The sequence below is a fragment of the Gossypium hirsutum genome, chromosome D02 (genome assembly GCF_007990345.1).
Source record: "Gossypium hirsutum isolate 1008001.06 chromosome D02, Gossypium_hirsutum_v2.1, whole genome shotgun sequence".
NCBI classification, from domain to species: domain Eukaryota; kingdom Viridiplantae; phylum Streptophyta; class Magnoliopsida; order Malvales; family Malvaceae; genus Gossypium; species Gossypium hirsutum.
The window spans coordinates 57,669,238-57,691,525 of NC_053438.1; the positions used below are offsets into that span (position 1 = coordinate 57,669,238).

The 22,288-nt window shown below is 34.5% G+C and overlaps 2 protein-coding genes and 1 pseudogene across 2 annotated transcripts; 1 reads left to right on the plus strand and 2 right to left on the minus strand.

Annotated features, from left to right (window-relative positions):
• The first annotated feature begins 330 nt into the window (after positions 1–330).
• LOC107909822 (2,4-dichlorophenol 6-monooxygenase-like) lies at positions 331–5,572 on the plus strand (annotated as a pseudogene).
• A 168-nt stretch (positions 5,573–5,740) lies between these two features.
• Positions 5,741–8,604, minus strand: LOC107909821 (uncharacterized membrane protein YuiD). The gene is made up of 5 exons (XM_016837487.2): positions 7,957–8,604; positions 7,055–7,211; positions 6,753–6,803; positions 6,438–6,530; positions 5,741–6,119 (listed from the first exon to the last, which is right to left on the minus strand). Exons 1-5 carry the CDS (start codon positions 8,052–8,054, stop codon positions 6,048–6,050), a joined length of 471 nt encoding a protein of 156 aa, XP_016692976.1. The 5' UTR covers positions 8,055–8,604; the 3' UTR covers positions 5,741–6,047.
• A 3,309-nt stretch (positions 8,605–11,913) lies between these two features.
• On the minus strand, positions 11,914–20,324 carry LOC107909820 (uncharacterized). The gene is made up of 7 exons (XM_041088872.1): positions 19,985–20,324; positions 18,573–19,179; positions 18,338–18,446; positions 17,941–18,061; positions 17,091–17,798; positions 14,384–16,247; positions 11,914–12,750 (listed from the first exon to the last, which is right to left on the minus strand). Exons 2-7 carry the CDS (start codon positions 18,766–18,768, stop codon positions 12,323–12,325), a joined length of 3,426 nt encoding a protein of 1,141 aa, XP_040944806.1. The 5' UTR covers positions 18,769–19,179; positions 19,985–20,324; the 3' UTR covers positions 11,914–12,322.
• Between the last annotated feature and the right edge of the window lie 1,964 nt (positions 20,325–22,288).

Here is a 22,288-nt window from a genome sequence, read left to right on the forward strand (position 1 = left end):
GAACTTGGCTTTAAAATTCAAATTGGTACCTAAAGTTTATTTTGGCCTAATTAGGTGATTGGACTTAGCTTGTTGGTTTAAATTGGTACTTGAACTTGACTTTTTGGTCCAAATTAGTAGTAAATGACTTATTTGAAACAATTTGAACTATGAAGCCAAGTTCAAGTACTAATTTGAACCAAAAAGTTAAGTTCATCAAATTAGACCAAAAAAGACTTTAAGTATCAAATTGAACCTTGAAGGTTCAGGTGCCAAAATGTATATTTACCCTAAAAGAAAATCATAACGACTCTGGGTTGGGTGCAAATGCAATGGGTTCGTAATCTGAACTCCTAAACACCAAAAGATTGATTTGGGCTAACCCAAAGAAACCTGCAGAAAAAACACTATTGAAAAACTCAGCATTTTGCAAACCGAACCGTCATTAAAGAACTCGAGTCCCCGTGTTTTTCCCACTTTGCTTCAGGTTCAGCTGCTTCTTGTTCATGGGGGTTTCAGGGTTTATCAAGGGCTTTAACCTCCTCCATAGAACCAAACCCAGAATCAGATTACACCCTTATGGTTATATTCAAAGGAGAGACTTCTCAGACACCAAAATTCTCAACAGCAATGACTCTCTTCTTCCTGTTCTGATCGTTGGTGCAGGGCCTGTTGGCCTCGTTCTCTCTGTCCTTCTCGCCAAATTTGGTATCTTCTTTAACCTAAAAGTTTCTTTCTTTTTTCATTATAAACCAAAGTAAATAGAGCACATTTTCAACTTTTATGAGGTTCATTTACATGGAACTTGTCTAATTGGTTATAGTGCTTTTTTACGTTAATTCACCTTTTCCATTTGTTAATCGATTTTTAGGTCGATCAATGCAACTCATTACGAATTTTTTTTTTCCTTTTAATATGTTTAAAGTATGTAGCTAGTGACTAGTGATGCCTTGTAGGGATAAAATGCACGGTTTTGGAGAAAAACAAGGGGTTTTCAAAGCACCCACAAGCTCATTTTATCAATAATCGAACTATGGAGGTTGGTTTTATTTCTCTATGGAAGATTTGAGTGTAATATGTTTAGTGGAGGTATATTGAGCTTAATAGTAACTGTTCATTGTTAGGTGTTTCGGAAATTGGATGGATTAGCAGAGGAGATTCAAAGGTCACAACCACCTCTAGATTTATGGAGAAAATTCATATATTGTACTTCACTAACTGGCTCTATCCTAGGTTCAGTGGACCATATGCATCCTCAAGGTTCGATTCGATTGACTCCATAGTTTTTATATATTGTAGGCTTGCCAGTTGCTGATTCCAGCTCAGCTCCATTAGTTTTAACACTTTTTCTTAAATTTCATGCATGTTTTATTACTATTTTAATGGAATAGTTGTCTAAAGACTATTCTGCATCCATTGTCAGATTTTGAAAAAATTGTTAGTCCAATCTCTGTTGCACACTTCTCGCAATACAAGTTAACTAGGTTACTTGTTAAACTGTTGGAGAATCTTGGTTTCGGTATTCACACGTTAGAAGGTCCTGACAGCCTTGATCATGAGCCACTCAGGGAGGGGAAATCTTGATGGGGTATGAGTGTGTCTCCATTGACACAACTGATGAATGTGTTACTGCAACTGTTTCCTTTTCCAAGGAAGGTAAGTTGTTGACAAGAAAAATTCAATCTAAAATTCTTATTGGCGCTGATGGTGCTGGAAGTATGGTACGGAAGCTCGTTGGAATAGATTTGAAAGGCGAAAAAGACTTGCAAAAGCTTGTGAGTGTTCATTTCTGGAGCAAAGACCTTGGAAGATACCTGCTTAATGAGAGGCCTGGGATGCTATTCTTCATTTTCAACACCGAAGTTATTGGGGTTCTTGTTGCTCATGATCTTACTCAAGGGGAATTTGTATTACAGGTATTAGAGGATTTAGGAAATATTCAGTATCTCTGTTACTTTAAAATGCACTATATACTGAAGATGTTTTATTGATCATCATCTTGCAGATCCCGTTCTATCCTCCTCAACAGAACCTGGAAGATTTCAGCCCAGAGGTATTTCTTTTCACCTTAGATTTGGAAAATACCAGTTGAATGAAGAATAGCTTACATTTAAGGGGCACTGGCTAGTTCCGCCAATTTAGGTCATTGGGACTGGAAATGTAATAAGCTATAGAAAACTAAAAAGTAATGTATCTCTTTGTAGTATAATTTTCTCTGGTAGTTATCACTTATCAGGTGATTTAGGCCTTATGGGATATGCTTACATGGACATCTTGATTAAATTAAGTGCATGGCTGACTTGATAAGATACAATGCGTAAATAACAGCCACTTCACAAACTTTGATGGCAATTTCTTTGAAGTTTGCAACTTATTGTAGATATGCAAGAAGTTAATACTCAAATTGGTTGGTCAAGAGCTTTCAGATATAGATGTGATTGACATTAAGCCATGGGTGATGCATGCTGAAGTTGCTGACAGATTTGTTTGTGGCAATAATCAAATAATGCTCTGTGGAGATGCTGCCCACCGTTTCCCTCCTGCTGGTGGTTTTGGTGAGTAGCACTCATTTATGCTGACCAGAAAAATCAGCATATCTATCATTCAGGATTGGCATTTTTTCTCACCTGCAGCTGGCTACTCTATAACATTGATTATGAAATAATATCTCTTTTTCCTGGTTGAATGGAGGGAGTAAACAGAAAGAACCTGTTAAGGTGATGGCTTTTAGTGTAGCACAATCTCCGCGTGTTATAAAATAGTTGTATCACAAATAATACTTATTAGGTTTGGTAAAGTGATGTCCCCTTGCATGCTAGTTATGGCATGGAAAGAACTATTTATAGGATTTCAACATGGACTCTGCAGGGATGAATACAGGAATCCAGGATGCTCATAACCTGGCTTGGAAAATTGCTTCTCTACTGAACGGTGTTGCACCAACTTCCATACTTGCCACATATGAAACAGAACGTAAGCCGGTATTGCTTCAGCCTTCTTAGCTTTTCTTCTCATTTTATTTTATTTGCAAGTTCGTTGATCATTGACTTCCATGTTTATTGCATTGTCAGATTGCTGTTTTCAATACAGCTCTTAGTGTTCAGAACTTCAGAGCAGCAATGGCAGTTCCTGCAACTCTTGGTCTTGATCCAACTGTTGCAAATTCCGGTAAATTAATGTAGCTATTGCGCTGAAAATCCAATTGTTTATCTTGAGCCGTTGCATATCTTTTGAGGGTAGATATTTTGGTGTCAGCTCACCAGTAATCATTGTTCTTTTTGCTTGTGATGCAGTTCATCAAGTTATTAATAAGGGGTTTGGTTATATTTTACCATCTGGCATGCAGAAGGCCATTTTGGATGGAATTTTCTCAATTGGCCGTTCACAACTTTCAGAGTTTATTTTAAATGAAAATAACCCACTTGGGTCATCAAGGCTTGCTAAACTAAGGCATATTTTTGAAGAAGGAAAGAGCCTTCAACTCCAATTTCCTGCTGAGGATCTTGGATTTAGGTATCAATATTGTTTTATAAAATTAATTGAAACTTACAACTATCATAGTAGATGGAATTAAACAATTTCTGAGATTTTTATTACCATATTAATCATTTAAAGAATGGGTATAGTGTCTCTCTTAATCCATGCATGGGTGTCAGATACCTTGAAGGAGCACTTGTTCCAGATGGTGACGATGTTGTGCCTGCTCCAGAGTTGCCAACTGGTCGTAGAAGGGATTATGTTCCCTGTGCAGATCCAGGGTCAAGGCTACCCCATATGAATGTTAAGGTTTTATCAAATTTTCCAAGTGAGGTATATATTCTCACTATGCTCATTTTGGTTTTTGCCTTTTCTTGTTTTCTTCTTTTGCTTATATTTGCTTGTTAAGTTGGAGTTGCTTATTGTGATCTTATCTTGACACTGTGACATAACACAAAGCCCATCTCTCCATCATCCATATAGAAGTATTCTATAAAATCCTATACAAAATTCTCGTAAGTCAAATTTGCATATGAAAATAAATAGAAACTTCCATTATGTTTACACTTCTAAATAAAGCAGTAATGTTCAATACTAGAGTAGATTCTAAGTTCATCTGAGGGCTCCTGCATTCTAGATTTTTGAGCTCAGGTTATTTGTACAAGTACAGGAAGGAATGAACAGCCACATTCAGTAACTATACACACACATCAGATCAAGCCTCATTTCAGGGTATCATATAAAATCATCCGATAACATTAATCGATCAATAAGACATGTATGCTAACTGTTAAAGAATCATAATTATCTCAGTAGGGAATTTCATAAGTTCTTAAATCATTGGAAAACATGTGTAATTCTTCAAATATCATATCAAGCAAATCATGTATTCAGTATTTGGTCTTTAAAACTCATAAATCTTCATAACTTCTAGCTACTATCACTGTTATAACCCGTGGCCAGAGCTATAGCAACAATATCATTCTCATTATTACTACTGACTATTATAATCCCTTAGAGGAGTTTGTGATTGGGAGTCTTTTGTTATTGTTTAAAGGTCAATATAGAAGAGTAGAATTGATCCCTAAGAACAGGGATAATTACACTAAAAGTAGTTCTGTCTTCTATGGTTTTGCTAATGGGTTATCGTAGTTAGCACATGACCTTGGTAATTCACCACAAAAGATGAAGCTTTATGAGTTGTAAAGAATCTATGATTTGCTTGGTATGATAAATTGTTGGTGAATAATCCATGTTTTTCATTGATTTATGAACTTTGAAGCATGATTGCTGGATGATTCCAAAGCATGCTGCAATTTTGTTTTTAGCTAATTGGCTTAAAATTATTGCAGGAAACCATTTCTACACTAGATCTTGTATCTGAAAACAAAGTCGAGTTCCTTCTTATTATAGCACCAATGGAGGAGTCTTATAATCTTGCTCAAGCTGCCTTTAAGGTTGCCGAGGAATATAAAGTTTCGACCAAGGTATGCATACTATGGCCAGCTGATACTGTTACCAGAGTTCAGCCTGGGAGCAAAGCAAAATTAGCACCTTGGAAGAATTACATAGATGTTATAGAGGTCAAAAGGTCATTGGATTCATCGTCATGGTGGAGTACTTGTCAGATGACGGAGCAAGGGGCCATTCTAGTCAGGCCAGACGAGCACATTGCTTGGCGTTCAAAGTCAAGAGCTGTTGGGGATCTTTATTCAAAGATGAAAATAGTTTTTTCTACTGTTTTAGGTTTCGAGTCAATGAACAGTTGAAGACTACAAGACTTGGAATACCGGTCAGTTGTATTGCTTCATGAAAATAAAATACCTCAGCTAGAATATTCTTTATTATTTATAGGGTTTAGAGCTTATTTTGCTTGTGGCAACTCTAATGTAATAGTGCTGCAATGGATCTACCCTTTGCTTCATCTGTTTTAATATTATGAGGGTACCTGCAGGTACATTTCCTTAAGAAAATCAAAGCTCAATCACACTTGAGTATCACTCGAGTCCAGCATTGGAATACTTGAATTCAGTTTTGCTTGAACTCGAATTCAAATGTTTTTCAAGCTGAACTTGAGTAGCTTGCAAGTAAAATAATCTCATTTCCATCATTAAAACTGTTGAAAGCTTCTGATTTTCATTTCCCACTGCCATTGCTCATCATTTACGACTGAACCACAGGTCCCAAATTAACAAATAAGTTGATGTTCCAGTAAAATAACCACGCTAAAAATTGGTCAAGAATGAAAAAGGCTAGTGCTAGAACCCTAGAACTGATAGAGATATACGGCAGAAACAATTTACATTTGATCAGATTTAGCAAGTCCCAGGGTTTCCATTTACATGTAACAAGCTATCATCATTAGACCACACAAATCATTTAAAAGTTGCAACTGCTACTGGTTAAATGAATTAAAACTCCTAAGTAACAACATGCTTTTATAAGCACCTGAAAGCTTAGCATTCAAATCCGAGAAATCACCCTTTGGGGGAAAAGGTCAGGGGAGTTGAAGTTTCGCTTGTGAGGCAGTCCAAATTCAAACATCCAAGCAATTGCCAAATGATATCTATAACATGCACGCGCATCAACTTTTATCTAGCATCCAGGAAAATAAAATAGCCAACAAAAGATGTAACAATACCAAGCAATCCACCAGCAGCAACCTGGAATGGGAATGGAAGGTTGAAATTGTAAGTAGCTATCCTTGTAGATAATGCTTACATTATGAACAACTATATCGGATGATATTACTCGTAGCGCCTGATGTTATTAGAAGCGTATACTGGAGATTATTGCTGTTTAGCATCCACATGTAGATCAGTATGTTAAAACATAACCCAGATTTTATAGCAATTACGACCTTTGAAACATCCATTGTTCCGAAAGAAAACATAATAAGTCAGGGATTATAACATCTCGATAATTTGAAGTTATTGCGAGGATCAAGTAATTATTGCCAATAATCTGCTAAGCAAGTGTACCTGGGGAGGGGTGTGACCAAGAAGTTCACGTAATGGTCTGCTCTCAGCCAGAGGATGCTCAGCAGGCAATTCGTATACAATTTGATTCAGGACCTGAAGAACATATAATTTTGGCAATGATACATGAAGGAAATCAAGTTTAAACCAAGCGATTATGCATCTAAATTTTGTAAAGAGAGAATGCAATATACAACTAGAGCTTCCGTAATATCCTAATTACTCGAAAAAGATAGCTAGAGGCATGGCGGAAACTTGAGTTTTGGAGAAGAGATGGAATGAGAATATAAAAAGAAAACACCAGCAATAGAATCAAACCTCTGCCTGCCGTCCAGCATGTAATCTCACACCAGTTGCATCATACATTACCTGCAAATCGATCCACCACATCAAAATTCAATCTATGATGTAGGCAGTACAGTGATACGAGAAACCTACTCATATGATTGTAACTCATAATGCATTTTGCTCAGGTATCAGAAATCGATATTAGAAGAGAACCTAGCTTAGCACTAGCAGGGATGAAGAAAGCAATATCTTAAAATCATGTCAGGCTACACAATTTGATATTTATACAAAGATTATGAGCCAACCATAAAACAAGAAACAAAAGAACATACGATGCAGGCTAAGATTAATGCGGTCGCAAATAATGCTCCTCCAAAACCTTCTTGGAACCCAATAGCTGTAGCAAGAGCAGTGACTGTAGAAGAATGGGATGAAGGCATCCCTCCAGATCCCACTAGTTGCTTGAGATCCCATTGTTTTTCCTTGTACCTGCAAAACTTTAAAGCTTTAACATTTGTACCACAAAACTAATTATAAAGTGTACAGAATAACAGGTGCGAATAGCAAAGCGAAAACGGCCACAATATTAATCAGCTCCACAAGCTTGCCACCCCCAAGTCTATGTAATCTATCAATTTTCTGCATAAGTAGCCAAAATGGTTCTTTGTACAAAGTTTTTCTTCCCTATTTCATAACAAAATGCTACCAAATGAGTGATGAAAAGAACGTAAAAGAAAGCATTAAAACTAAAAAAAAATTCTATCATTACAAAATAGGAATTGCATCAAGCAAGAGCAGACCAGAATCACAGCTTGAAAAATCAAAGAAACCCCAATCGAAGATATATATATAAATGCCTGAAAATATAGCTGAATTTTGGGTGTATTCCTGAACCAGATCAAATCAATGAAACACCCCAAGATCTATATATAAAAAAAATAATGTCGACATTGGCATATTTGGTAGTTGAAATCAATTAGTTATTATCTACAATTACATAAGCCAGATATAAAAACCAAATCAAAATATGAAGTAAACAAATATGAAGACCCTTTATTCCATCAAAACAACAATTATCCAATTTAAAAACTCCTTCAAAGATTGTCAAATATTGGAATAGAAAAGGTGGAGAAAGAAAGAAACCCATTAAAGAAACAAACAAAGATCTAAGATTCATTGAAGCCAAAACAACTGTGTGCAAAAATATATATAATCAATAGAGAGAGGGGGGTACCAGGAGGTGAAGAACTTGATGGTTTGGGCAATAACAAAGGCAATAAAAGCAGAAATAAGAGGGTAATTGGTAAGAATGGAGGACCAGGAGGAAGACATTGGGAAAGACAACAGCTGTTATTTCATTCAAATTTTAATTGTTGGTTTGATTTGTTTAATGGAGATTCTTTCCTTGTTATCAAGGGAGGGGGGCAATATTGAAATCTTATTGATGAAACAAAACAAAACCAAACCAATAATTAAATTCAGAAAAAAAAGGAAGAAATGGGGAAAAATCAAAGGTGGGATGTTGGGAAGGGAATATGTATAGGAGGAATGAAGAAAGAGCGGATTAGGTGGCGACTTTGATGAATCCTTTTGAAAGCAGGAAAGAGAAAGAGGGGTTTGCTTGAATTGAATGGAAGGCGAAATGTGGGAAATAATGGCATGTTTTTGCAGTGGGTTTTCAATGTCAACAAACAACTAACGGTCTTTGCCATCTCCAAGGTTCCAACTGAATATGCCACTTCTTGTTCCTAATCAACTCTGGAATATACCCCCTCCAATCCATTACTCCATCCACCTCAAGTTTTTACCAATTTGGGTCAAACTAATCTCGCGGAATAGTCTTAACCATTCTACACTCTTTCAAATCATTACCGTCCATTTCTCTTACTAATAATTTAAAAACTTATATATATATCAATTATATGAACACTTCCTTATTCTATTTCACCAAAAAAACATCTCAGTTATATTTGTGGGTTAAAATTTTAGTATACATTTTTAATAAAATTTTATCTCCCACACTTATAAAGGTTTTTATACTCCATCAAAGATTAAGGATATGACATATTTTATTATGTATAATAAAATAAATAAAAATTAAATATGTAAATAAATGTAATCCTAATTCACTTAAAGTTTAAAATTTAAAAAAAAACTGTTAAAATTGTAAATTTAATCATTATCATTTTTAATATAGTATTATAAAATTATATATTTATATGTATGAGCACTATTGTATTATTTGTTTCAAACTAATTTAATTATAATAACACATTAAATATGTATGATATTAAAAATAAAGGGTAAGCTACCTAGTTGGTTACCCAATCTTTAAAGCGTTTTCATTTTGGTCACCCAAAATAAAATTCATGCAATTTGGTCAGCCAACTTAACTAAACATTAAATCTCTAACCGCAGTTAACTGTACATTATTTGTACTTTCTTTTTGGTCACCTAAAAAAATCTTTTTTAAGTATTGATTCGGGTAAAAAATTTCAAAGATTAAAGGGAAAAAAGGGTAGAAATTAAAACAATACACAAAAGTTATCAAATTGTACTTGTTTATCCCGGTGTCAAAAATTCTAAATTTGAGTTTTGAAATATAAATTTTTAAATATTAATATTCAAAATTATAGTAGCAAATCGGCTAACATTATCAATAGATAAAAAAAAAGGTCAATAATTTATTTAATTTATTTTGATGTTTTCAAATTATTTTACAAAATTATCAATGAAAATTATTGTATTTAATACTTGTCTACAAAACCCAATTTTCTTTTGACTATATATCTTGAATCTTCCATGCTAAGCTAAAAGTAAAAAAAATCATAGCAATTATTTAATTTTATCTCCCATTCTAAACAAAACTCATATTTTTTTCATCACTTATTTACCCAAACGATGAACAAGCAACTAATTTAATTAATTAAAAGTATATTTCCTTTATTTTTAGCTTAGCATCAAGATTATATAATCAAAAGAAATTTAAGTTTTATAGATCATTCTTAAAGATAAATTATTTGAGTTGATTTCGGTAAGGTAGTCCAGAAAAATAAAATAAAATTATAAAATTTAAAAGGATATTAAATTAATTAATTTTAACATCATAGTAACAAATTGGTTGACATTATCAATGGGTAAAAAAAATTTAACAATTTATTCAATTTATTTTGATATTTTAAAATTTAAAATTCAATATTAAAAAAAATTAAAATTCAGCAATAGGATAAATGAGTACAATTTGACAATTTTTGTGTATGATTTTAGTTTCTAACATTTTTTTCACTTTAATCCTTGAATTTTTTTACCTAGTCAATACTTAAAAAAGATTTTTTTGAGTGATCAGAATGAAGTGAAGTAAAAGTTAGGTGACCAAAATGGAAGTGCAAACATAACATGGCATGTACAGTTAACTAACATTAAAAATTTAATGCTTGAGTGACTAAAATGAAAATACCCTAAAAGTTGAGTGACCAGCTAAGTAATTTACTTAAAATAAAAGAATAAGATTAAATTATGAATAAAATGAATTCTAAACACGTAAATATATAAGATTACCAGTACTAGATATACTACAATTGCTTACCATGATATTGTCATCAATTGTGAATTAATATTGAGTTAACAACATTATTTGTGCATACTAAAACATATTAAAATAAAATTTTGGTTAAAACGGTGAATTTAAAGTTTTACTAATCCTGAGATCAAATTCAGTTTTGTTTTTTAAAAATTAAAAGACATAAATATTTTTCATGTTAATTTTATAATTTTTCTAATTGATTAAATAACATTACATACCAATATTATAATTTATAATAAGAGAATGAGTTTTAAAATCGAGACGAAACGTCGCTGAACAAACCGCACTCTACACGCAATCCCTGAACCCATCTTGGCTAAGAGATTATTACTTTATAAAAAAAATCACTGTTACTTGCAATAAGTATTTCATTGGAATGGATTTTGAAATTTATCTCATAAAATAAACTTAATCTGCGTTTTTGTTAATTAATGTTTGAATTCACATATTATAATGATTCTTCCAACTCTTCAACATTATAAAATAAGGAAAAGGAAACTGGTCACATTTAAAATTACATGAAGACGGATCTACTCCAAATCTATAAAATCCAAAATCAAATAATTGAGTGAGCAACACACTGTCCGCTTGGACAAACGTGAATGTCAATCTGCGATATCTTCCAACTCTTAATCTATACCTATATGATGTATAGTAAAAAAAAAACAATAATAAAGGAGATTGTATACTAATACACTAAAACCTGTATGAAAAATCTAGATTCCTTTGCTACCTTCTTAAAGTTTATTCAATGCTATGCTAGACAAGTAAGATCTGATATAATCAAATAAAGATCATATATGATGGTCTGAGCACTCAATTCACTCTCAGTCTCAAGCCCCGCAACAGAGCCAGAACAATATCATATAGCGAGTGTAAACCCTACTCTCCACATTCAAATAACTCTAATCATATATATCATATTATAGCATGGCTGCAGGAAATTTCAAGTTTCAAACTCCAATCATTTCTTTAGATGTCAAGATGTTCAACTGGATTTCCTCTAATGGCTGCTTGTTTATAATGCTGTTAGGTTCCATACCCCACCCCCCAACATAATAAAAAAACCAATTTATGGAATGCCATGTCAGATACCAGAAAAGAGTATGTTGACCTAGTTGAACGAGGATGGACTCACGTAGTGGGGTGGGGTCCCAACAGCATTCATTCTCCTTGCATTGTAATAGCTCTTAAGAGTATCTCTGCAAAAAAAAAAAACGGCCTATTTGATTAAACCGGATGAAATATAGTGAAACTACAAAACAAGGCAAAAGTACCCTTGATTTTCACAACAAAATTATGCACTGACTGTTATAAATCTCAAGCTTATATCTGCTTCCAGAAAAGGGCTGCGACCATAGACGATACGTTCTATGGGTTCTGATAAACTCATAATACAACATGAATGCAAAAGCTTTTAAAAATAAATCATACCGGATTATCATTAAATCCCCTTTTCCATCCATTTTGCCTACATAGATTAAGCCAAGGCCAAAGCTTTTGTACATACCTGTTGTGTTGTGATGCAAAATCCTCTTGTTCATGGACACTCTTTGCAGGAGAGCTATGTGTCAGTACCTGTTGCCAAGGAGATGGGAGGAGAGAAGCTAACCAAATTGAGCTAATATTATTTTCAATAGTCATAATAATTGAATAAGAATGAGGGGGGAGGGTCTTAATTCACACTTTCTCCAACCAAGAACAGGACCCAAAACAAACAGTATTAACTAACAAAGAATTTGGTGAACGGAGCAAAAACACAAATGCCCCCACGCCCCCCAAACTGCCTTTTACTAATATCAACCTAAACAACTTTACAATTTATGTCACCACCAACATCAGGTGGCGTTTCTTACAAATAAATTGAAACCAAAGACAACCCATTGCCAACAAATTCAACCACAAAATCATTTTAAAATACAAATCACTTGCCAATCTCTCCAAATAAGAATGGAGTCTGCCTGGAGGAGTAGCACCAAAGTCATGAGGAGGCTGGTGAAGCCCAGTTTGTTCAGTCTCACATTATTGAGCAGTTACACTTGGATTCTAGCTTTGGAGGGTTCATACTGTCCATCTTATTAGGAATACCAACATTGTGAATTGAAGGTTCGTAGGCATTCTCATCATTTACAGCCTTGGTAGGCACAGATTTTACATCAGTTTCTACCCGCCTCTGCCTGACCTTATGAGATTTTGAAGTCCATCTACCAACAGTTCGCCCCCGTAGGTCTTTCCTGTCAGAAGTGGAATTCCCCAAGATTGTCACAGTTGGCCTGGAACCTTCCAATGGCACTGAACTTTCCTTTTCAATGGCAATGGTTGCAGCCTGGTAGGCAAGATCATGGATAATGGAACTGCAGAATAGTATTGTGTCTGTTGCTTCTTCAAGTGTCAGGCTTCTGCCCTTACTTCCTCCACGACATTCTACCAAGACAGTCGATTCCTCTGTAAAAAGGCATAAAAGTTTCATCAGAGAAAGAAAAATCCCTCTGCCAGTCAGTCACAATTCAGAACCAAATTTTAGCAAAGAATCATATACTGGCTGTCGGTACTACATTCTAAAAGCCATGGACATCAAGACACAGCAAATATAAACATTATCCAATATACAAACTGAGGAATAGAATTTTTTACGTAAACACAGAGGTCAAGTCCATTCTATTTCTTAGAATGAAATGAAACAGCAAAATAAAATTAGTTCGGCAGTGCAAATATAGATAAAAATATGTTAGCAAATAATACGAAAACAAGCGGACAGAATCAATCAGCCCAATGCCAATGAAAATAATCACTGCAAATGTTAGTAGCTTTTGGTACAAATATGTTTGATGCACCATTCTCTACACCTGAGAAGTATTGCATTAAAGTGATCTAAAAAACTGGGCTTGTTAATACAAAATGGTCCACTGTTTAGATATTCAATGTGCAAGTTTGTCCTTTTTACCTTTTTCGGGGTACTAAGGAAAAATTTTACGGTAATTCCTGACTTTTATGACCATGACTCCATGATAAAAAAAAGATTTAGAGAATGACAATTTTCATGCATATAAAATTATTGGTAATAACTGCCAAGTAAGAAATTTCGCTGTAGATCACACAAAATGGCAACATATCTACGAGGGTAATCTAAACTCAAGATGCTTCAAACTGCACATCTCTTATCTCTTGTTGAAGCCACAAAGATTACATTCAAGACAAACAGAGCTTGGAAACAGGCTATCCTCACATCCATAACCAGAACCAGTATCTGCCTTATGCATAGCTTTCCCAAAATATGAGTTAAAGCCTTACAAAGTATGCGACTGAACTCAATCTGAAATAAACAGATTTGAAACTAGAAACCCTGCAAACCATGTCTACCCAGAGCATAACTTTTATTAGGAAGGCCACAAAGATCAAAGTAATTTGGCTGTTCCCATATGTTTATCATCATTGTTGAGCTTGATGTGAAACAGAAAAACAGAGATGGCTTGAAAGTGCAAAAGGAACAAGATAAGGTCCAAATTTACAGATCTACTTAAAGTGATGGATAAAATTTTCCACCATCCCAGAACAAATGCAAATTTACCACTATTTTAGTTTTATTGAAAATGAAAAAGAACTACAAAAATTATGTATTCCGATATTCCATGGCTTCATGGAATATATCCTTTATGAATTAACTTTTGACCAATTTTAAACAAACCTAAAAGTACAATGTTAAAATTGCTCACATTAAAAGATAAGTGGTACGCTTGATTTATAGACCCGACTATAATGACAAACTTGAACCTTAACCCCAAAGAAAAAGAGAAAAATGGTTAATCATGATGGATAGTCCATGAAAGATTGAATCTTAGTGTTGCTAATTAATGCTCTTATAAATAAAACCGCAAGAAAGCAATCATAATTGAAGAAAGAATAAGTACAGCCAGCTATTCAAAGGACTTGCATGAATAGTTCATGAAGGATATAGATGCATCATAAAATTGTTTATTAGAAATGGTAGATGAAAAGACCTCTTGGGAATGGAAGTGAAATTTTACTTCAAGTTGAATGCCTAAAGTGCATGGAAAACAATAATAAAATAATTACATACCTAAAACACCATCTGTGTGATCTGACATATTACGCTCCTCAACAGCAGTAATATCCACATCTAAAGGTATAGCAACTGACAGGTCCTCGGATCTCTTCTTTTTCCTCTCAGAATTTGGAGACAAGCCATCAAGTTCTGAACTGCAGGAACTCTGGCAGGAATTGTCGATTTCTATTTCTGAGATTGTAGTCAAAGAGTTGCGGCCAGCAGCCTCAGCAGCATCTACTCCATCAGGAATATCATTTCGCATACCATGTTCTTCAAGAGTAGAATCTAGAGTGGTAGCTAATGCTTCAACACTTGAGGCAATCCTGGAGTTACTAGGCAAGCTATCTCCATTTTCATATGAAACACAATCTTCATTGGGAGGAAGTGGTGCTGCTGAATTGTCCTCTAATAGCTCAGAGGTTAAAGTATCAATTACTGTACTACTTTTGTTCCACTCGATACAATCGTTCTTGGGAGCAGCAGCAGTAGTTAATGACAGATCTGCTTCTAAATTTTCTGAAGTTTTGGCTAGAGAAACTACAACTGTTTCCTCTGCTTCCTCAAATTTCAGATTACGAATAGAACCCTCAAAATTTTCATCATTTGTGCTAGATGCAAGACTTAAAGCTTGGTAATTATTGCTTGACCTTTGAGACAAAGTAAAGCTTTGAGGCTTTGCATTCAAGTCATATCTGTAATTATCCAACTCAGATTTTCTACCATTTAATTGTACACGCGCATCTGTTTGCCTAGATGAGCTGAATTCAGTAGAGGATGATGCAGATACACTCCCATGTCCAACAGAGCTTCTGAAACTGTTAGAACTGTCTCTTGCATAAGAAAGATCTTCAGATGGTATGGTAGCAAAGGTCCTGCCTAGAACAACAGGCCCCTTGCTGCTGCCTGACCTCTTTAACAGCACAGAAATACCTACAACTTCTGATGTGTTAACCTTCAAACTGGAATGTTCATCAGAGTAACTCAACTGCTGACCTCCAGTCTCCCTATCAAGTATAGAATAATCAACAGTTGATTGAGCCATCTCTTGCTGATAACCAAGCCTCTGCTCACCTCTGTCCGTTAGAGAACCTCCAAGAGAATTTTCTTGACTGAAATTTTCACTTAGTTTGATATTTTTTTCATGCTGAGAAATCCAGGGTTCAACTGCATCAATAACTTGTGATAGAGAATCAGATGGAGGAATTGAGGTTTCCAATTCAGGAAAGGGCTTATCCTCTTCAGTAATTTTCATAGACAACCCTGGACAGTTCTCTGCATCAGAAATGTCGCCAGAGACAATATCATGTTGCCTACTGCAATCTGTGCAAAGACTGATTTCTTCTTCAACCTGTTCAATAACACGATACCTACAACCACATTTAGAACAAATTTTTGTGTTTTCGAAACTATACACTTCTGAAAGATCACCCCTGTCACATAGAGCATCAGAATTTGAACTCATTTCCACTTCAAGACTACGGTGACCTAACTCCTCAGAGTGGTCAGGGTCACATCGGATCGCAGAGTCTCTATCAGCATCTTCAATAAGACTATTAAGCGAGTCATTACGTCTTTCATAACTAGCATCCTGGTTTATTACATCCATCTTATCGAAGGCAAAAACCTCTTCTAGAACATTGCCGTAAGGTCCCTTTCCAGATTCACTTGCCATGTCATCATGTTGATGGTCACTTCCTTCAATATCAAGCACAGCACTTGTACCTTGATCAGAATTTGCATTACTGCTGGTAGTAAAAGATGAGTTCCTTGACATCAACGAACGATGTACAGAACTTACCTTCCCAGCATAAAAACCAGTACTTGGAACACTAGATAATAGAGGCCTGAACATATTTGGAGGGCTCTTCCGATGATCCTGTATCAAAAAATTGATTATAATAAACTACAAGGTCAGTATCGATGACCAAGCACCTTTGATATGCATTAATTGTGCACAAAAAGTTTAAATGAGGACAAGAACATGCATGAAATACAAGAAACCCTGTGAATTATTTCATGATTATCTTAAATTTATTTTTGCTTAGCAGTAAAGATAGACTACGCAGATTGCACTGAAGTTTGCGAGGTATTTAACACATTAAAACATGTCAAAAGAAACCTTACTGCTCCAAAAGCTTACTTAAAATGAAACATGGTCCATAGAATGAGCTTTAAACAGGAGATTCTAGAATTTTGACTTTCCTCCCCCACCCCTTCTAGACATACCAAATTAATATTAAACACTAAGTTGTCAACAGTCACCACCAAAAACTTTGCAGTCATATCATTTGGCAATTAATTCCAGCTGTAATTCTCACAAACAATGCTTACTAACTAGTAGGAGTACATCAAACCCATCAATCTAAATAATACCATCAAGATTGCCACCTCTAGATTTATAGCACTTACACAGTTTCACACTCCAATAGAAATGAAAAGATAGTTAAGCACTTGCATTGACCTTCCATACCTCTTTTTCTATTATTACCAGTCTAAATCTATACCGTATTGGTAAGAAGGTCTGGAAGGAAAATTAGTGTTTTCTTTACTTTCCTCTGTTGCATGGCATTCGAAAAGGAATTAAATAAACTAGTAGCAAATAAGGCAAGGTAGATTCAGAACATTAGAGCAGACAAATTAACTACTTATATTTTAACACTTGTATAAGGGCAAACTGCCATAACAGATGCATATTGCCTTAAAAAATGTAATAAAATACCATTTGACGAAGAGCAGAGTCAAAGGAACGTTTTGGAGCAGAACTTGGCGACAACACTCTAGCTGATTTCTTGTTAAAGGTTGGCCCCTTGTTGCTTGGGAATGCACCAACCCTCCTTGAAACAGAATGGGTTGATCCACCAAGAGGAATAGAATGTATAGGGTCTACATCATCATCACCAGAAGATGCTACAGACCCTTTACTGTACGAACTAAATTGGTCTCTATCATGACTATGAGATGAACTGGCACTTCTAGAGGCAGTCGGGGACATCGATTTCCTGCCAAATCTTGCATCCCTCCCATTTCTAGATGCAGGTGAGGAACCCCTCACATATGATGCTGGTCGATCAGCCAGAGAAGTACGAAGATTAGGCGGTGCATCTAAGGAGAAACCTGGAATGTTTGCCTGCCATGCCCTTATTTTTGGTGATGTAGAGTTTCCCCTATTTGTCCTTATAGGGGAAGTTCCCCTTCCCCCTGTGCTTGTCCTTTGAGGAGTAGGAGTAGAAGACCTTCGAGCAGGCGTTGAACTTTTACTGGGGGAAGGAGATGATCTCCGAGTCGGAGTAGCTTGCCGTATTGGACTGGACTGAGGTGCTGAAGATGGCCTTCCTCTAGATTGGAGTGTGCTACTCCCAGACCGAGGCGATGGACTTAAACGATTTGGACTCGCGCTGCCCCTACTGCTTCTGTAGCTTTTGTCCATCTGCATATTGTACATAGAGGATAAAGGGCAAAGTTTTGGAAAGAATAAGTTACAACTTTCAGGATAAAACCTAGAATGGATGCTAATGAACTATTTCATTAACAAACATTTTTCATTCCACAAGAGTGAAATGATAACTTACCGTGGATGATCTTGATATGGAAATGGGTTGAGTACGGGGTCTACCACTGCGGGCAACATTAGCTGGTGGTGGCTCATCATCCAACGAAGGAAAAAGAGGGGTGTCAGGTGGAGTTAATAACCTTCAAAATCACCAAGAAAGACAATGTGTGAGAACCAAACAAATTCAAGTACAGATACAGATACCATCTCAATAGAATACAATGAATGAAAAAGAAATAATCACATGATTCTAATTTCATGATTAGGCCATTGGCAATGACTTAATTCTAACATACACCAAGCATAAACAGACAGATTTACATGCCAGCTTATATTACTATTTCAACTTAGTTCCAAGCAAAAAGTACGTCATATCACAGTTCTAAAATAAAAGTTCAAAAATAACTATGACCTACCATTCATAATCATTTTTCTCTTCATCTGCATCAAGGAGTTCACTAGTCTCCCCTCGAACAGGAACGGAAATTCCAAGCTTGAAATCTGAAAAATATTTCAGTTTTGTAGCTGTAGAAAAATTCAAAACCAAAGAAACCAAACATTAATGTTAGTTAGCGGACACTAGTTACATTCCTCTATTCAGGAGCAAATACACCCAAACAACTTAGACGACAAGGCAAAGCAGAAAATTACAAAATGAGTCCTCTGCATCATCTGATGACTGAAGCAAAAAATTCTCCCTTTCTTTGGACTGCATTTCATTGAACAAAGCAAGGTCATCATCTTTTTCTTGTACATTCAGCCCACTCTCCAAACTACGCCATCTTTTGTGGTTTTCCCCTCTCAGCTCCCTCCCTGGAGAGTATCTTAATGCTGGAGAAGGAGGCATCTCTCCTGCCCTAATCTACACTTCCCAAACAATCACAGCAATCTCTCTAGCAATCCAGTAAGTAAACAGCTAACTTGCCCCATAATTTAACCCCAATTTGCCCCTTCTGTGTTTCCAAGTAACAAATGTAGCCAACTTCAATATAACTCAAAACAAGGGTGCAAGGCCCGGTTCCCAAAATAGAATACTTGATAAAAAAGAGCTTCAGCACCAGTAACTGAGCAATAACCACCACCAAACTGAGATGCTCATGATGGAACGCAACTTCCAAACCCTAAATTTCCATCAAAATTAACTTAAGACACCTTCATTGACCAAAACCCAAAGTCAAAGTCAAAATTTTCAGCCACCAGAAACCGCCAAGCAAAACCTTTCCAGCGCCGTTCAAAATCAGTGACCGAATTAATTCACCTGTAGGCACACAATTTTATCCATATCATTTGAAATTCATTTCACTAATGGGACTCGGTCAAGTTCATCATACTAAATTACAATTTTGTTTTTGTTCTATAAAAAAATCTCATTTCCTTGTTTGGGTTTTCAAATTTTGATCAATAGGCTCTTGAATTTTGTATTGCACCTGTTACTAATTTTGTTCAATGTATTTTTTTTTCCTCCCATATTTAGGAGATTCTAAAAACAAAAACAAATCAGAAGTTTTAATATCTTAAAAAAATGAAAAATCCAGAAAAATAAAAAAAAATAGAAAGAAAGATTTTTTAAGGGAAGTTGGAAACTTGAAATCTGAGATCTGAGATTGTAGTTGAAATAGGGATTTTGTTTGGAATTTTTTGAAGCTAAAAAGGGAACCCGAAAACTTAGGATCAAGAAATTACAAGGAGAAAAAGGAAATAAAACCAAGAAACGGACTTGCTTGGCAGATTCGATCTTCATCAATTTATCACAAAGCCGTTATTTAAACAAAGAAAAACACAAACAAATTCTTATGACCAACATCAACAATGGAAACCAGAAAAGGTCACAATTTCCCAGCAAATCACAAGAAAAAACTAGACATTATTTTTTAAAAAATTTCCTTCCCCTGCCTTCCAGAAAATTAAACACAGAAAATCAACAGAATATACACACACATATGAATGCGCAAAGAAAAGGGAGAAGAGAACACTATTTCTGGCAGTGAGTTAAGGTTTTTCTTTTGGGATTTAAAGGATAATTGGGGTTGGGTAGTTGTTTCCAAAATCAAAACGGTTAATACCTCCAGGAAGACCGAAGGGAATTTCGTCTTAAATCCGGTGACCATCTAACGGCAGAATGTGGCGGTTAAAGTGTTAGAAACCGCAGGATTCGGGCTTAGATTTAGAGCTTTCGGTGTTGATTTTGAAAAATCTAAGCTGATTTTGGGGTTTGCAAGTTCAAAAGGAATGTTGTTGTCAAATTTGGGAAGTTTCTACGCTTACTGACAGCCGTGAACGGTGGTTGCCGCAACGGACGGCTGAAGCTACAGTGACAGACACACTAGAGAAACTTAGAATAGTAAGCTTTTCTCTTCTTTTTTTTTTTGTTGGTTAAGAGGTAAGAAATAAAATAAATAAAATAAAAATGAATGTTATAAAAGCTGCTGGAGTCGGTTCGCACAGAGTCCGCGCCAGCACCGATGCTCCACCCGACCCGATTTCTTTATTCTTCTTCTCTTTCTTTATTTTAGGTTAATAAATAACACTATTATTTTATTAATGAATGATAATTCGCATCTTATAACTAAATTGGGAGTTGACATTCACGGCAAATATAAAAGAAGTACACGTAAAGCTCCTTTGACCTACCATCAAATTCCTATTTTTGAAAACAACGTTTTAATAAGTAAGGCAAAAATTTATTTTCTCTCCTTTTCTCTCTAACTTTATTTAATACTTTACTATTACACCCGAAATAATTTTTCTAACTCTAAAATCTTATCAGATTAGTATTTGATACACTGAGAGTATTTTTTTATTCCACAATCATTAGCTTGGCAAGAAAATTTTGAGGTATAGGTACAGGATCATTTACATGTACTGCCGATTGCTCATGCAATTTGAGATCCTTATTTTGGCTAACCAGCGATAGAAGCTTTTACTAGAGGGGGCACTCCTGATCCAGTGAATATCGCTTACTCTGGTGTTTATCAGTGGTGGTATACAATTGGGTTACGTACTAATGAAGATTTTTATACTGGAGCCCTTTTTCTATTATTTCTTTCTGCTCTATCCTTAATAGCAGGTTAGTTATACCTACAACCGATTAAAGAATTATCATGTGTCTCTTTTTAAAAAATATATATATATCTTTAAATTTTACTATACCTCTATAGGACACTTGACATTGCTTGTGGAAAAAAATTCATTGACACTATATCAAATACCATTCCTTTTATATTCTGTTATTTATAAAAATAAATTGTATACAATCAAATAAAATATAAAAATTAGATTATGTCACGCTCACAATATAGATGAAAGAAAATACTTTACATAAAAAAATATTCAATAATGATCATTGGTGGATTGGTAAATAACTTGTGCTTAAATCTATTAAACAAATGTTCAACTCTTGATTTTGTTGCTTTAATAGTTTCATTTAAAAATTATATAAAAGTATGAAAATACAAAAGTATCACTATAATAATATTGATTATCATTTAAAAGAAATATGAAAATAAGTCGCATGAAAATACAAAAGTATCACCATAATAATATTGATTATCATTTAAAAGAAATATGTAAATAAATCGTTTTCAATTAAATTGGTATCCTGTTAACCTGTGACATAAATTCAATCAAATAATTTATAATAAGTATGGATAAATAAAATTTTAATAGATGTGATAAGAAATTATGATTTAAAATAAAAAATAATTATAAAATTAAAAACAAAAAAAAATTAATAAAATATCTCAAATAAGCAGAGTAGATTTTATCTAAATCCAATCCAAAAATTTGATAAATCGATCCTTTTGTAAAAGAAAAGAAAAGAAAAAGCTCAATTTTTATAAACTAATATACTAAAAAAGCTCTTCAACTATTATAATTTGTTTAAACAAGCTCTTATACTATTTTTGTAGTTAAATGAGCCTTAATATATATCTTTTTACTCATGAAAGTCCTTCATTTTAATATTCTAATATTAAAGTAAATATATTTTAAAATTTTAAATTAAATTGCATTTAATACTTATGTGAATTTGATTAAAATAGCTTATTAAGAATAAAATAATATTTTAAAAATTCTTAATCAATTTATTACAAAATTCCGATTACTGTTGACTTTAAAAGTGTATATATTTTTTATTGCATCAACAAGAAATTAAGATAGATATTTAAAATTCAAAATATTTTTACTTTAATATTAAGATGAAGTTCTTTTATGGGTAAAAATCATAGGTCAGGGGTTTATTTAATTACAAAAATAGATTAGAGTTATTTTAGCATATTAGCCATTTTTATAAAAAGGGAAAAACAGCGGATCCAAACCCGTGGATATTAGATTTTCTTTTTTTTTTTTGTCATCCCTAGCATTGATTG